The 18043-nt window shown below is 36.7% G+C and overlaps 1 protein-coding gene across 1 annotated transcript in view; it reads right to left on the bottom strand.

The window, feature by feature from the left end:
* ppp2r5b (protein phosphatase 2, regulatory subunit B', beta) overlaps positions 1-13903 on the bottom strand; it is a 28066-nt gene extending 14163 nt beyond the window's left edge. Inside the window, exons 1-7 of the mRNA XM_084403441.1 lie at positions 13596-13903; positions 6787-6983; positions 4999-5100; positions 4754-4846; positions 3459-3589; positions 3292-3351; positions 1717-1825 (exon numbers count right to left, since the gene is read on the bottom strand). Coding sequence (XP_084259567.1) covers positions 1717-1825; positions 3292-3351; positions 3459-3589; positions 4754-4846; positions 4999-5100; positions 6787-6983; positions 13596-13791 — 888 coding nt within the window. The 5' untranslated portion in view covers positions 13792-13903. The remainder of the gene's footprint in view (positions 1-1716; positions 1826-3291; positions 3352-3458; positions 3590-4753; positions 4847-4998; positions 5101-6786; positions 6984-13595) is intronic.
* Positions 13904-18043: the final 4140 nt, after the last annotated feature.

Raw genomic sequence — 18043 nt, 5'->3', positions numbered from 1 at the left:
TGAGGGAAGTGTGATTAAGGATTTGGCTGCGCTGTCCTTCTGTTTCTATGGAAGCTACATAAAATAAGTCTGGCCACCCAAAGGCATTCCCTGGGAGAGCTCTATATGTCCTTGTGGCGAGTAGGAAGTATAAACAGCCCGGAGTGTGGGCACTGAATTATGGATGGGGTGATATTGACAAGGGAAAGGGCGAGTATAGGAATGTAGGACAAGCACTTTCAGAATACACACACACACACACTTATGGACATATACAAACAGGCAGTACTAATATTACTAAAGCACTTTTCAGACATAACATGCTGTTAATATGAGGAATAATATACTGAATCTATTGTAAGAATGCATGTGCATTACAGTTCAAAGGATTGAGGTCGGTAAGATTTTTATGTTCACCAAGGCTGTATTTATTTGATCAAATACAGTCAAACGAAAAATACAGTAAAACAGTAATATTTTGAAATATTATTACGATTAAAAATTATTGTTTACATTTTAATATATTTTAAAATCAAAAGTACTTCTGTGATGGTAATGCTGCATTTTCAGCATCATTACTCCATTAAGTGTCACATGGTCCTTCAGAAATCATGCTTATTTGGAGCTCAAGAAACATTTCTTATTATTATCAATGATGAAACCAGTTATGCTGGTTAATATTTTTGTGGAAAACGATACTTTTTTTATTCTTTGATTAGAACGGAATTTTTTGAAATATAAAGCAAATGATTTTGTAATAAAGCAAATGATCAATTTAAAGGGGTGCTTCCATATCTATATATAGTATAATGCCCTTTTCACAATATATTTTTATATAGCATGTTAAAATTGTCACTGTTTGAGGGTGAGCAAAAACGCACTGTTTTTGTGTCTGTCCCTTTAAATGCAAATGAGCTGCTGCTCCCGGCACAGAGGGCGGAGCTTCAACAGCTTGTGTCCTTTTACCTCACACAGACATGCACTGAAAATTTCAAAAACGTTTAGCCTTTTATGTTCAAACCGGAGTCAAACAATGGAGAGACTCAAGAAGAAGTGACAACATGTAGAATGCAACAGGACATTTCTGAATGGTTAGTTGATGAATTTAGGTAGCTTATGTGTAGTTATCTTCTAGTCACTCATTAGCCTATTCTATCATGATAATCTATAAATCGCGTTCCCGGGGGTTATGTAAATTTTAGGAAGCTTGTGTAGTCCCTACCAGCCGCTTGTTGTAGTCCTTAAAAGCAATTTCTTTAAAAGCAAATATCTCCCTTTGCTTTGAACTTTGAGCATCATAACTTTGCCGATGTTGTTTATGCTCAAACAGCAACATTACACACTAACTAAAGTTAGAAAAGTGAAATCATAATCAACCACCCCTTTAATGTATCCTTGCTGAATAAAAGTATTAATAAATCATACTGACCCCAACCTTTTGTATGTGTAAACAGTCATAGGCACACACACTTTAATGCAGTGTCCAAAAAATGTCCAAAATTACTGTTGGACGCTAAAAATGTATTAATGTTAATGCATAGAAAATATCACACACAAAAAAAAAATTCTAGCTATGACTTTAAACCAACTGATCATTTTTGTGGATGTATGAAGTAAATTTTCATTAGTATTTAGCCCCCCCTTGTGGTATAATATCCCATTACAGTTCATTAATTAACAGCATGAGATCTGTATGTGCATCCCCAGTGTGGCTGTGTCTGGGTGTCTGACTCTAACCTGCGCATGAAAAATGGAGAGAGACTTGGCAGTGTGCAGGGGGATCAGGACCCTCACCAGGAACTGCTTGTGCTCTGATTTGAGAGGCAGAGCAAAGCCATTTATGATACTGGAAAAGAGGAGAGGAGAGGAGAGGAGAGGAGAGGAGAGGAGAGGAGAGGAGAGGAGAGGAGAGGAGAGGAGAGGAGGCGGAAAAGAGAAAAGGGAGAATAAACAGGATTAGTATCAGTCGTCCTGATGATGCTCTGTACACTCATTCACCACATTATTGTTCATCAGTTAATCTCCCACTAACCCCCCCCGCACCCCCACCCCACATCCTTCCTCTCTTTCTGCCTGTCTCCTCCTCTCTTTCTCTCAAAATTCTTTAGATTTATCTTTGTTCTTCTACTCAGACTGTTCCTCCCATTGCGTAACTGTTATTTAATTCTATTCCATCTACACTGTCTTGCTCTGTTTCTCTTTTATGCTACAATCAACTCTCTATCTTCTTCGCTCTTTGTCTCTTATTTTACATACTCTAATTCTACCCGTTATCTTCCCCGTCTCTCCTTCTGTTGCATTCTTCCTCTTTTCTTCTTTTTACTTTGCTTATATCTTATATTTTATTTTTCAAATAAAATACAACATTTGAAACAATTGAATAATTCGGAAATCTCTAAATTGAAAATATATTTGATTTAAATTTGGGCTTTTTTTTTCTATTCCTACGGAACATTGATAAAGCTGTTTAAATATTTTTTGTAGAATATTCCTGTATTTTATGAAATATACATTTAATTTATTGTTTAAATATTAATATAATATTAATATTATAAATATTGAAATATTTTTCAATTTTAAAGATATAAATATAAATATTAAAAAAATATATATAGTTATGTAAATATATTTACATATATATATATATATATATATATATACACAGCTCTCTCTCTCTCTCTTTCCCTCGTTCTACCTCATTCTCTCTTCAGTAGTGATCAGAGAGATGTGTGGGTGGGAGAAACTATAAATACTACTGGCATCAACCTGAATTTAGACCTCCATCCCCAACACTCTGACTCATGCCTCCCCCTGGTTGTCTCTCTCTTCCCCTGTTTCTCTCTGTCAAAGGTTTGCTTTGTTTATGCTATTAAACACACTGAGGCACCATTTTGTGTACATTGAACCCAATATGCAAAGCAGCGCTGGTTTCACAGACAGAGAACATGGCTGTGAATTACATGGCTGTACACGCTAAAGAAGGGAGATATGACTGGGGAACAGGCAGCAGGAACATGCAGCAAGCGCTCATGTTGGAGATCTTTGTCTGAATCATCACCATAAAGCATCTCTCCAGTAATATACTGCCACGTTAAGTTGTGTAAAACTATAATTTACTCATTCAAGATAGATTATAGTACAAATGTCGTAAGATATTTTATGTACCTCCTAACACTGGAAACAATGAACAAACCACAGGGATCTACCTTATAATATTCTAATTTACATTGGTTTGCTATATAAACATCACCTGAGCTGATTTTTAACACAAATGTAGTGTGCTTTCTATTATGAGTTTGAAAGAGTATCTACCTTCCCAAAATTTCCAGAAGTTCAGCAACTCCATTGAAACGCTCAGTTTCATAGATGAACCTGCAGAGTTTAAAAAAAGATGACATTTTAGAGGCGAACAAAGAGCAGTTATTGTCTGTGTAATATCAATACTGGTCATGCTTTTTGTCTACATGACTGTGTCTGACCTGAGGAAGATGTTGTTGATCTGTTTGCGGATGTAGGCCCTCAAGCCCAGGAGTTTGCCATAGACACGGTGCAGGATAGTCTTCAGATATTCTCTCTCTCTGGGGTCCTCACTGTCAAATAACTCCAGCAGCTACATCCACACACACACACACACACACATACAAGTCAGCCTTTTTGCACTTTATTAAAAGCACTAATCATATGTCCTGACTCCTGACACTTAAAGGGAATGTTTATAATTAGTGTAAAGGATAAAGTTTAAAATCAAACCCGGAGGGTAGACTGTTGTGTTTTGACTATGATATGATTTAACGTATCATATTGCTGCTCTAAGATATCAAGGCCAAAAGAAAAACTTGAAGATGGACTAAGAGTGCCTTGACTTCACTTGTCCATTTTCATTCACACTGTTTCAATATATATTTATTTTATTTATGATAAAATAATGATCATTTATTGATAAAATAAGATACGCAGAATATAACATACAAAATTAATATTTATTTATAAAAAAAAAAAATATATATATATATATATATATATATATATAAATATATATATATATAAATATATATATATATTAGGGCTGTGAAAAGATTAATCGCGATTAATCGCATCCAAAATAAAAGTTTGTGTTTACATAATAAATGTGTGTGTACAGTGTATAATTATTTTGTATATATAAATACACACACTTGCATGTATATATTTAAGAAAAATGTGTTATTTATATATACAAATATTTATATTTATATATAATATAAATTATATGTTAATATATACAGTATATACATGCAAATATTTCTTCAATAAATACATGCATGTGTGTGTATTTATATATACAAAATAATTATACACAGTACACACACATTTATTATGTAAACACAAACTTGTATTTTGGATGCAATTAATCGCGATTAATCTTTTCACAGCCCTAATATATATATATATATATAGTATTATAAATTAAACTGAATTACATATAATTAAATTAAACATATGCAAAGTATATATTCACTATTATGCAGTCTTTTCGGTTTACAAGGGGTTTACAAATATTTGAAATCACACACTATATATATATATATATTGTATTATTAATTAAACTGAATTATATATAATTGTATTAAACATATGCAGACTATATATATATATATATATATATATATATATATATATATATATATATATATATATATATATATATATATATATATATATATAAGGTTTTCAAATGTTATTAATCACACAAAGCCTCTATATCTATACCTCTACACCTATACTAGCTCTGTACCTGTAGAACAAACTTCTGGTCCACGTAGCGCTTGGCAAGAGAAGGCTGGAAATCTGGACTCTCAAGAAAGCGTAAAAAGAACTCATACACCAACTAGATAAAAAAGAAAGTATAGGAGGGAAAGAGAGAGGAAATGACATCAGAGCTGGGACACAAGCTATAAAAAAACTCATAATGCTTACTCAGTCCATGCTGTATATGTGTTAGTGTGTTTGTGTGTATGAGAATTTGAGATGTACATGTACCTGTAAGTGTGGCCAGGAGGCTTCCAGAGCTGGTTCATCCTCCTCTGGGTCAAACTCAGGGTTCTCACTGGGTGGGAGGGTTCTAAAAATGTTCACTGAGATCTACAGGAAGAAGAGGGGTTGAAAAGTTGTATTTTGCTTCCCCAATACCATTACTTCCCCATAGCAAATGAAATGTAAAGAACTAAGGTCAGAAATCTCTCAGATTTCATCAAAAATATCTTCATTTGTGTTTTCCGAAGATGAACGAAGGTCTTACGGGTTTGGAACGACATGAGACTGAGTAATTAATGACAGAATTTTCCTTTTTGGATGAACTAACCCTTTAAACAAACTCAACTGCCTATAACTGTCTATTAATCTTTATAAGCTTCATTATCTTGTTTAAAGCTACACTGTGTAATTTTTTAAGTTGATTCTTAGCAAAAAACACTTTGTTCTTTCAAAATGATATGTGCTCATTAATGTGTAATTACTTCTACCAACTAATCAAGTATTCTCGTAAGCTCGTTCTCGTAGAATCTGCCATTTAGCATACATACGAGCAAGTCGCTTGAATGGCGGCAGCCATGTTGCGCCTCCATCTTGAAAATACATTAGCCAAAGAGGGACATACCTGGAAATTCAAGCTTCGCCTTTCGCGTTTTTACACTCAGTGGCACCGTGACGAATGCGAGGGGGAGATTACTCGCGGCTGCCGGCAGATTTGAAATAATACGGCCACCGTAGGAGTTAAAACGCCCTCGGAATGGGAGGGGCTAGAAAGTAATATTCTGTTGGTAGTCATAAACAATTTCACCGCTAGATGGGAGAAAATCCTACACAGTGTAGCTTTAAGGTGTATTTGATTAGGTTTGGAGCAAAACTCTGCAGGTAAGTGAACCTCGAGGGCCAGAGTTGAGAACCTCTGCAGACTGTATAGTCATATTCAATTGTTCCCTTGTGCTGTGAATATTTAAATTAAAGGGATAGTTCACCCAAAAATGAAAATTCTGTCATCATTTTCACAACACTGTGTCCAAACATGGCTTTCTTTCTTCTGTAGAACACAAAATATATTTTTGAAGAATGTCGTTAACCAGACAGCATTGGTTACAATTGATTTCCATTGAAATCTTCTTCTATGTTCTACAGAAGAAATTAAGTCATACAGGTTTGGAATGACATGAGAGTGAGTAAATTATGACAGAATTGTCATTTTTAATAAAACTGCCCTTTTAAATCACTGTAATTCTTTTCAGTGCTGCTTTTCTTTGGAACTGCTCAGTATAGGTTCCACCCTTATTCTCAAAACTTTGCGCAATTGCACAATGTTGTGCCATTTCCGTAGACAGAATGTAAGTAAATGGAATTCATTTTTAAAAGATATTTGTGTACATTTTCTATTGATCAGAGCAACAGTCATTTTTACTTGATTTGCATAATTCCTCTAGTAAACAAGGGGCTAAAACAAACAAGCATATGCAAATAAACAGCACTATCAGACACCGTAAATTCATTCTTAGTGAATTCCCCCCTTTGTCTTTCAAATCAAAACATAAAAGGACCAGTTAACAAAAATCAATTGCTCCTCAATTAAGGTGTTTTTGTATTTCAGCTACATACAGTACAGAGCTAATGTAGCTAAACACAAAGAAACGTAAATGCTTCTGAGTCTTTAAGTGCACTTTAGTGCATTGGAGATCCTGTACATCCCTCAAAATGATTTATCTCCCTCTGCCTCCTCTGCTCTTTTATCAAATCCCATCCTACTCCATCACTTTTTCTCTCTTTCGCGATTCATCTCACCATCTTAATAGCCTCTGGGTAAAGGGGTTCAATGAGGACTCCGCGACTGGTGGCCACGCTCTCCACAAGCTCGTTCAGCGCAGCACGTTTGATCTCTTTCCCCTTCAGGTCGGCGACACAGTCCAGAAAGTCAAAAAGCACACAACACTGCTGCAGCTTCTTACAGAACAAGTCATGAAGTTCTGCCACTGGAGCATCTGAGGGACAGGAAGGAGAGGACATGTAATCTAATATACATGTATACACACAAATATACTGCACATTTACCATGAGTTTGCTATATTTTTCCTAGTCTAGCCAGGCATTGTATACTATGAACATTGTTAATATAAAGGTGGATATAGGTGTCTGCTAAATGCATAAATGTAAATGTGATGTTTTTTCTTCTTTTCCTAAAAAACATACCATAATAAAACCAGAAAGAATCTTGAAATCCCATGCACGTAAATATGATATATGACCATAACTGTATCATGGTACCACCACAGTACTTTTTTGTAATGCTACACTCTTAGAAGTCCAGTGGGTTTCTACATAGAACCCAAGTGTTCTTCACTCAATTTGAACAACCTTTTATGCAAAAAAGATTCTAATGTCTTAAATGATTGCATAATTCTTTCAAGTTTAACAGAACCTTTTCTTCTAAGAGTGTAAAGCGATGCAATAGAAGAACATTTTTGGGTCCCCCAAAGAACCTTTCTGTGAACAGTCTTTTAAAAAATGTTTTTCTTAGTGTAGTGAAGAACATTTTTGATCATCTTGAGAGCCTTTTCCCACTATGAAGAACCTTTTGTGCACTGGAAAGGTTCCATGGATGCTAAAGTTTCTTCATGGAACCATCAATGCCAGCAAAGAACCTTTATATGTATGCTCTCCAACAGAACAATTACATTAAAGATGGTTGGATCTATAGACACTTGGAGCTATAGACAGAGTATATTAATGCAGATTTCTTGAAGTGGATGGACGGGATGCTAATGAGAAATGAGTGGAGGCGTGTGGTGCTAACAGGATTAGCGGGTGCTATCTTTAACCCTGCGCTGTCTCGGCCCTCTGTGGACATAGTGCCTTGAGGCACAATAACCATGACAATCTACTCCATTCATTTAAAAACTCAACACAACTACATACCCTACTGTTCCTGTACATTTGACATGTGAATCTCTCTCTCTCTGTCTCTCAATATCTCTTTTTCTTTAGCCTCAGCCTGCTACTTCGTACAATTACTCTCCATTAAAAATGGATTGGTCTTAACATTCACAGTCTGCCACAGCTAGAGTCAACCTAGAGTCAGAGTGCAGCAGGTAAAGTCAAAGGAGACCAAGAAATCAACAAAGCGAAAATGACGATTGCTGAAGTGAATGTGATGAAAAGAGGCTGGTGTGATTGTTTGTAGTCAGGGGGAAGGATAAGGTGCAAAAGAGCATGACACAGCCACAGCAGTCTGAACAGAAAAAGGAAATTGTCTTGGGAAAAGTGTGCGAGAGAGAAAGAGGGTGGAGACAAGAGGAACTGGAGATGTACAGCGAATTAGAGGAAGAGCGAAGCTGAGAACTGAGAGAATTAATAAAATTTGTATTTGAAATGAGCTTAAATCATGGAAAGAACGTGAAAACTATAATGATTAATTTGAAAAACATAGCAGCAGTTTTACGTCTAAAGTTGAATGATATCACTCTAGTTAGACCAGTCGTCACTCTAAACATGCTGTAATGTTGAACATGCAAAGCTGCTAAATATAGTGGCCAATAAGCAACAGTGGGACGTAGAGAGAGAGAGAGAGAGAGAGAGAGAGAGAGAGAGAGAGATGCATAGGGAAAGAAAACAGTGCAGAGAGAGCAGGAGAGATGATGTCATCCCTCTTCCTTGTTCCTCTCCTCATGATCTCCTTTTACCCCTCCTCTCCATCCCTCTCTCACTCTCAATCTCTCTGTGAATCTCTGTCTGTGGTACTGTGATTTTAATGGGTAAAGTATTTCTGTTCAAAGAGTCATTACTGTGTTTGTGTGGCTGTTGAGTTCCTGTATTTTTGAGCCATCACAACCCATAAAACAGTCAAGCAAAAATAATGCATGACAAAACAGGAGTTTTGAACTGCCACGTCTCACATGAGATTTTTTTTGAGAATGTGGAATAGTCTTCAAATTGTTTCATGGACATCATAATGTTAATCTGATAATTTAACTGAAAAACTGGCACAAAATACAACCACATTTTACGTGACTGGTGCAGTAAATGCTGTTCTTTTGAAAGTTCTATTCATTAAAAAAATCCTGAAAACAATAACAAAAAGGATATTAAGCAACTATTTTCAACATTGATAATAATAAATGTTTTGTAAGAACCAAATTAGAATGATTTCTGAAGGATCATGTGACACTGAAGACTGGAGTAATGGCTGCTGAAAGTACCATCACAGGAATAAATTACATTTTAATATATATTAAAATAGAAAACTGTTATGTTAAATGTTAATAAAACTTAAATAATTCACAATATTACTGTGGGGGGGATCCCTTTTCTACATTTTGTCCTCAACAATAACTCTCCCTCGGTACACTGTTCCTGCACTTACAGCTTCACATGCTTATCCATTTCACTCTCTCGCTTCCTCTAATGCTCTTTTTCTCTTCCCTGTCTCGATAATCACTCACTCCCTCTTTTATTCTCTCCCTCTTCCTCTCTTGCCCTCTTTATTGATCGAAGGAGGCCAGAGAGGGAGCAGGCCTTCTGTGTACTGTAACCTTACACCAGCCCTGACCAGCTGGACCCTGCAGGAAGAAGAAGGCAGATATATACCCACCACTATGTTCTTACCCTGAAATAATGATTCACAACTGCAAAATAACGGTACAGTAATCTTCACACTCAAAGGTTATTGCTAATAGATATGAGATGCTGTCATGGCTAACCCAACAAGCACTCTCATTTCTGTTTCACTTATGAAATTGATGAGTTTTGAATGTGTAGACGAGTCACTATGCGAATGAGGCTGAGAGCTCTGAGCTGCCCATTGTCCAATTGGAAAACACTTTCCCTCCGGCAGTGACAGCTATTTACAGAGACACACGCTCACAAACTCACGAGGACTAGTAGTGAAGTCACTCCAGAGACTTAAGTAGAAACAACAACACAAATGAACTTGAAGAGCAGAATTTGAATGTTTACAAATGAGAATAAACACCACCAATGGCTCACAATGCTCCAGCCTGCAGTCTTTTTTTCCAGTAACTAATAACCCAAGCTAGCAAACCTGGCAGTGTTGGCCATATTTTTTGCTGGTAAACCAATTTAAGATTCCGGTGATGTTTTGGACTGCTAGAGCATCTCAGCTGTTTTCTTCACTTACTTTCTATTACACACAAGCACAGACAGGGGCTCACAGTTAAATTCACAGCCCAAACAAACACTCACAGGTTCTATATTAGGTAGTGTCTGTCATGCTCCACTAAGCTAATCTTGTGTTTAAAGAGCATTATGTCACATCTAAATATGTCTATATATGTCTTATATATGTCTCCTGTGCCATTAATGGAGCGTAAATCTGTGGCAGGTACATGTTAAACAAAAAAACACAACTTTTTAGCAACGTCTGCCAATCCATAACTGCCATGAACTCAAGTTTTATGAGGTATAATCTAACACAAGCATCCAGAATACCACAAAGATAGACCAACACTGCGCATTTTATACAGTTATGGGTTAAGAAATAAAACCAGAGCTAAACCTACAGCCAGTCATATAGCGCTGAAGTTAAATCTACTGGACTTAGTAAGAGTAAAAGAGACAGACATTGATTAACACAGGAGATGTATCTCAGTGTCATGTGAATGACTAAAAGCAGGTCAGTTGGATGGTTAAGCAGGACAGAGGCTCAGTCTGGACCCCCTGTGACACACCAACTGGCAGCAAAACCTCAGCTGAAGAGTCTCATTAAAACCGGCACCACTAAATCTTACTTCACTGGAAATGTAACTCAGATGATTCCTGCATTAGAGGAGGTGAATCATATCCTGCTGAAGTGTGAATCATGAAGTTGTGTGAGAACTTGGAAAACCAATGAAATGTAATGAAATACTGTGGAATACTGTGGGACAACACTGTATTATTTGTGGTTATTCATAGCAACTCTACAATGCATCTACTCTTATGCATCATAATCCAATTGCTTATTTAAGACTTACCCTCCACAAATATGATCAGTAGCTTCCCAGACACTTAAGAGTTTCTCCCTCACTTCAGGTGGATGACCGAAATGAGCATATGGAAGTGTAAATATCAGGGTCTTCAGACTGAAGATGCTTTTAACCACAAAGATTCATAAACTTGCAAAGACCTTGGCAATGACTAAGACAATGCAACTGGAAAGAACATTGCATTAAAAAAAAAAATGTTTGCTTTAGTTAAAGGTGAACTAAGTAACTTTTTTACCTTAACTGAACAGCTTCGGAGTCATTGGAATGGTTATATTACTTATTTCGGGTTGAATGGTGGTCGTTTCGCACCCCCCTGGTGCCCGTGAGCGGAAAATTCGCACTTGCAACTTTGAGCCGGCGGGCCGCCGGCCGCCGCGTCAGGAAGTATCGCGTGATATCAGGTCTCGTGATGTAAACAATTGCTTTACGGCCAAAAGAAATCTGCTAAAATGCTGTCATTATTGCGCTCCTTCACGCTGTTCGAACCCGAATGAAGAAGACGTTTTAAAGAATGTCCCATCTGCTTTGATGTCGTTGATCTACTAGCCTCTGGTGTCAGAGAATAGCCAACGAGTTTTTACAACAGTGTTGTCAAATATCTATTCCGAAGCTGTGGGGGGAGCTCTAGAGAGAAACCTGCGAGCAAAAAGCGAGAATACAGCGTAGAAATCCCGAAGCTACTGAGCCCCGCTTTAAATTGAGTTTAATTCCTACTTAATTTCATTGCATTCAATCCACTTAAAGCGACAGTTCACTCAAAATAGAAAATTCTGTCATCATTTACTCACCCTCAAGTTGTTCCAAACCTGTATGAGTTTCTCTCTTCTGCTGAACACAAAAGAAAATATTTTGAAGAATGTCGGTAACCAAACAGTTGATGGAGCCCAGAAATCAATGGGGCCCATCAACTGTTTGGTTACCAATATTCCTCAAAATGTCTTCTTTTGTGTTCAGCAGAAGAATGAAATAGAGGGTATGCACGTGACATCACCATTAGCTGGAGTGACTGTAGTTACGCCCACTGAGTGACAAAAAGACTGAATGGCAGCATTGGTTTTTAGCGTGAATGCCGCGAAAAACACACAAAACACATCTAAAACGGGCAAGAGCTTTGAGATTGACTGTACAAATAGATTTGTCAAGAAATCTGAAGTATATTTTTACAGAGTGCCGTAGAGCAAATGTATCGCTGCAATTCACAGAAACAGCTGGACTCCAGACAACGAAACGTCGATTTGCAGTTATCATTTTGTGTCAATATGTTGAATTTTGGGGTTAAATCATACCCTATATATTGTATTGTTATATATTGTATTGACAACTCTTCTTAAATATTTACGATATTATATTCTGCATAATTGAATATTTTAAAATAAACACGGACAAAAAATATAAACGTTTTAGGGCTGGACGATATGATGATATATATATATATAACACTGATATAAGTAATCATCCGGATTTAGACTTACCTATATTGTATTTATATGAAGCGTTCACAAGCAAATTTGCTTTATGTATTTCCCCCAGGCGTGTAAATCCGGCACATATAAATGTCAGGAAACATGATTCCTGGCTGCATGCCAATATCCATGGATCACTGGATCTTTGGTCATTTGTAAGTAACACTATATCGAGTAGTCCAACCTTTAGTTTAAACTAATAATCGTTTGTTTTACTCTCGTTTTTGCAGTTTTCCCTATTAAATCCAGTCATGCAGCAGGCTCTTTTGCCACTCAGTCCGGCTAAGGGGGTGTCCGGCGGGAAAGTGACATCAATGCATACCCTCAATTCATGCAGGTTTAAAACAACTTGAGGGTGAGTAAATGATGACAGAATCTTAATTTTTGGGTGAACCATCCCTTTAATTAGTAAAACAGAAGTTTACTTGTGCATTTGTGAATCATTGTGAATCATTTACCAATGCATTTGTGTTGGACTTAATGAATAATTTTCATTGCCATTCATTAAAACTGCACAATGGATTTCAGATTCCCAGCGAGCTTTGCATGGGACTATGATTGACTGAAGATGTTATACAAAGTGTTCTTAAGCCAGATACTAGCCTACTATGGTTTATGTTGCTTTACTTAATGATTACTAAGCAAATCCCACTGCAATGAACAGTTTCTTCTTTCCTGCGATTCTTGCAGATTATCATGCTAACTAGTACTGCAATAGACTCATTTGAGTTACTTTGATACATCTAATCTTATTGGTATTAGTTAACTTTCTGCTACACAATATATTTAAGTTGAGTTGAATTCAATGTTACAACCCCCCATATTTCCAGTATAGCCACAAGTTCAGTTCAGTCAAAAAAAAAAAAATGTGTAGGCTACATCTTTTAAATGATGTACCCTTGAATGATGGAAGCATTAAAGGAAAATCTGCTGAGTCTAGCTGTGCTCCTCGGAAGATTTAGTTACATTTGAAGTCCTTATGGAGGTACCATCTCTTAAGGATGCTCAAGAAGACACGGAGTTCACCAAAATGGCTGTAATAGTCTATTTTTGTATCAGGGAATGAATAACTATTCTCGTTACTTGCTAAATAACATGTCATTAAAACATTAAAAACAAACCACCTCACGTCCCAGTTAAAGGAACCTACCTTTAAGTAAGGGCAGCGGCGTGAGCTCCACCTGGGAGCTCTGATAGCGGAACTGTGAGGAGCTGTGGGACCGTCGCTGCCGGGCACGGCGCATCGAGCGGCGGGGGAAGCCGTCTACCTTCTCCGCGCTCGGCACAGAGAAGCCCGTGGTCGGCGAGGATGGGCTCGACGGAGGTAGCTTCGTGGGGGTCTCCATCGCTGCAAAGGTGGTTCTCGGCAGAAGACTGTTCGAAGGAGGAAGCCAACAGCCGGAATAGGCACCCAAAGCGCCTTGTTATTGAGTCAGAAATATTTTTTTTCTTGGACTGAAAAAGTCAAATGGACAAGCAGGGATCGACTAAAGACAGAAGTTATCTAACCTGGTCTAAATTGTAGACAGAGGGATGGTAGAAGTAAAAGCTATCAGTGTTCAATTTGACGCGTCTCTCGCTCGTGTTACATTAAGCCCCCCCAAAAAAACGAGATTAGACGTGGAAATAAGCTCAAGGGTGAATGTAATTGTCTATATCTTTATGAAGAGATACTGGTGTGAACACATATTTCTACAATAAAGACATCTCTGCCGTACTGTCGTCATCAGAAAGTCATCGGCCTAAATTTGGTCTTTATTTAAATATTTATAGGCTAGAGGCATAAATCGGTAGGCTACTGTATTAAAACTCGGACGTAATAAGCCTTCTATCCAGTGATCATGGGCCAATTAATCCATGTTGAAAAACAAATGGGCGATTTAAATCCCGTCATTTATCTCCTCCATACAGGTACAAATGCATCTCTTATTAATTAAATGTTATCGTCATATTACCAGTCCCCAGTTCTGCGCCTCAAGTCCTTTTCAGAGCCGTCCAGCGTCCCCCTATTAAATCCGTTATTGTACAGTCGGTTCGGTTCGGTCAGATCCACACAGGGCGGGGATGAACTGCTTCAAACGTGCCTACATGTGTAAAGCATCACGGCGGCCGCTGCAGCACTGATACCCCTTCTACCTCCTTCCCTCAAATACAAGGAACCGCTGTTCAATTACTCCTATCACAAGGATATAACAAGGACAGTCTCGCTGATTTTGTCCGTCGTCCTTCCTCTCCGCTGATAACTCGTGTTTTTCCCCCCGTTTCTTTATTTCCCAGCAGCCAGTGTCGGTCGTTGTCTTCAGGTGGTGCAAGTAGATGTAGATGCTACACACTGCAGATGACGCTCACGCGCTCTTATTTATTTATTTACTTACTCATCCTACATTTACGCGATCCGTTTCTAGACGTCGCGATGTTATGGTTATACCGTTTGCTCTATTCACCGTTTAAGCGACCATATATGTGCTATTTGTTTTTATATCATCCCTATCGTTATCAGACAGCTGTTTTCTACCTCAGCCCCTTCCCTTCTCCTCCCTCTCTCACTGGCTGACACAGTCTCTGTTAGCCGCTGTGTTTTGGGACTGTCAGGTTGGCCATTGTTCTTGCTTCATTCGTTCATCATTTCGCGCGTTCACCCGTCGCTGTAACCGCTGATTTTTGTTCAGTCCGTCGCTAAGTATTTTTCGAACACGCGTTTTGTGATATTAACCGACCGACGACGTATCGCTGACCTACCTAGAAGACTACTAAATGTGATGCTGAACGTTATGGGCGTTTTGGCTATCGAGAGACCATCCCCTGCTGTACCACTGAGAAGGATTGAGTGCTTTTGCTATTGATTGATCGTTTTAAGTGTATAAATGAGTCAATGATAAAGAAGAATATAAAAAGAACAAAAATAATTGTTTTAACAATCAAGTTCTTAAAAATGCTTATATTTTCTAATATTTATGATTTAATGTCTCTAAAAATGCCCAGTTGTTCGAAAACATTTTCACACGTTTTTCAAGGTAAATTCATATTTACCTTGAAATTCATGATGAATTCATAGCCTACCTATAAAATTCATATATTCATTCATATATATATATATATATATATATATATATATATATATATATATATATATATATATATATATATATATTCTTTACATTTTTGAGTCACCAATATCAAGACGTTTACGGACATTACTCTATTTTACAGAAAAAAAAGAAAGAAATAAAAACAATTCAGATCTTTTTATGATGAGGAACCTTTTTGTTGAGGCCAAATAGAGTGGATTAATATCCAAGTAAATGTCTTGATATTGATGACTCAAAAAATCATGATATTTGTGCATACACACACACACACACACACACACACACAAACAAAAATTATATATATATATATATATAGTCTCTTAATCTCACCAAGACTGCATTTATTTGATCAAAAATATGATCTCACATGATCTTTCAAAAATCATACTAATATGCTGATTTGGTGCTAAAGATACATTTCTGATTATTATAATAAATAATTAATATAATATTTAAAAAAAATCAGTTTCCACAAAAATATTAACATCACAGTTGTGCTGCTTAATATTTTCGTGGAAACAGATTTTTTTTCAGGATTCTGGTTCTGATTTTCTGGAACTGGGTATAGTAATAAATTATCATGATTTTAACAGTAAAAGACAAAAAATGCAACAGTAAACCTGTTAATTGGTTAAAAGTAAGTTTCCTTATATATGCAGGATAACTGTAATATATATACCTTACATTTAATGTAATTTTACAGTAAAATATGGTTGAATTGACCGTTTTTGGAAGTGAAAAATAGCATAATTGTATAATTTACAGTGAAAAAAAAAATTTATTTACATTCCCAGAATTCCCTGCGTGACATTTCCCATTTGATGTACAGTATTTTCTTTGAAATAACTGTTTTTTCTAATCATTTATGTACATTAGGGTTTTGTGTTACATTTAAATTAATGTTTTTTTGCATTACTTTAGTGCCATGATGGTGTTTAGTATTTGTGTGAATGACACTGTGCACCTTTTATATAGATGTATCTTCTCTACTTGTGGAAAAGCTGCTTGTGATGAGCTCTGATTCATCATGTGACTCTCATCACCACCTGATGGTGGTTGTTGCCAGTGTACAAAGGTACAAAACAGATATTGTACAGGTATATGCTGGTATATTACAGTTTTCTTGATTGCTAACCCATATAACTGGATCAGTTGGCCCAATTTCCCAAACCATTTAACACATTTCACCTGTTTTCAAACACGTTTCAGGTTTCTCAATGTTTTCTGCAAAACTCTATACAAAAATGCCCTCATTTTGCACAGGTTTAACCATGTTCTCATTCAGAAAACACAAACACTTAAAATGATTACCTCAGGTGTCACATGGAAATAGCACACATTTATCCATGTGTAAACATTAAGTAGCAAAACGGATGACACACCAGTCAGAATCTCAGGATAATATAAATAGGGCCACGGGTGATTATATGAGCTTTGGGAAATTAATTCTAGTGGTGGGTTACAAAGAGGAGGAGGAGAGGAAAAGACAAATGACGGGGATGGGGTCAAAGGACATTTGTTCCTGATGAAATACAAAGCACTATATTGTTGACCATGTTCTTGTGCATGGAATAAACATGAGGGAAGTTGGTATTCAGGCTTGTCTACAGAGTTTTTATACTTACACATACAGTATACAGTACATAGCAGTACTTTAGATGGGAGAACTTTCACTATTCTATGTACAGCAAATTCTGTAGCACACCTTGTACAATTCGTAATTGTCAAACTGATTTGTAGCCAAGTACTTCTTACATTTTGAGAACTGAGACGACTGCCTAGGGGAGGGAGAGAAATTCTCTTGTCAGAAGACTAAAAAAATATAGTCATTATCAGCACTGCTATGCAATTTGGCCAAAGTTGCAGAATTTATTTAACTTTTTTTACTGTACTGTATTGAGAGTATACTGTATTGTATTGCAATTCCAAGTTTATGTTCAATTCTTTGGTATTTCAACTTTTCCTTTGCTTTTCATCTAATGCCAGATCTCTTTACAGTAATGTAATAAAAATGAACTTTTCTTAAAGCTTATTGTTGAATTTCACTGTATCTGCACCCCTCTATTTATGTTGTACATTGAGCAGTAAAATGATACCTGATTGTCAAAAGGAGGTTTTTGTAACAGTGTTTTGAACTGATCTCACTAGTGTTTAAGACTATGTTGTAGTGTGTGTTTTTGAGGGCTTGTGTGTCATGTCTGAGGGTAAAGTTGGGTTTTTCAGCAAGATTGAATGGTTTTGAGTGGAGAGCTTCATTTTGACCTGAAAATTGGAAGTATGGGGAATTGGGTGAGAAGTTATGGATTTGTGCTTAGAGTTTTGAGAAAAGGAGGCATAATTTCAAGGAATGTGTTTAAGCAATCAAAGAAAAACTGTTATAAAAATTATATCAGTTAATGAAATATGTTTTTTTAACTGAAAGTTTTTAACTGAAAAATGGTGGTACCATATTTTTTACAGTGTATAAATAAATCAGAAATTAAAAACAGGCTGATTTAAACACAAGTGG

The sequence above is a fragment of the Rutilus rutilus genome, assembly GCF_951802725.1.
Source record: "Rutilus rutilus genome assembly, chromosome: 3".
In the NCBI taxonomy this organism is placed as follows: Eukaryota; Metazoa; Chordata; class Actinopteri; order Cypriniformes; family Leuciscidae; genus Rutilus; species Rutilus rutilus.
This window is presented reverse-complemented; position numbering and strand designations above follow the sequence as displayed.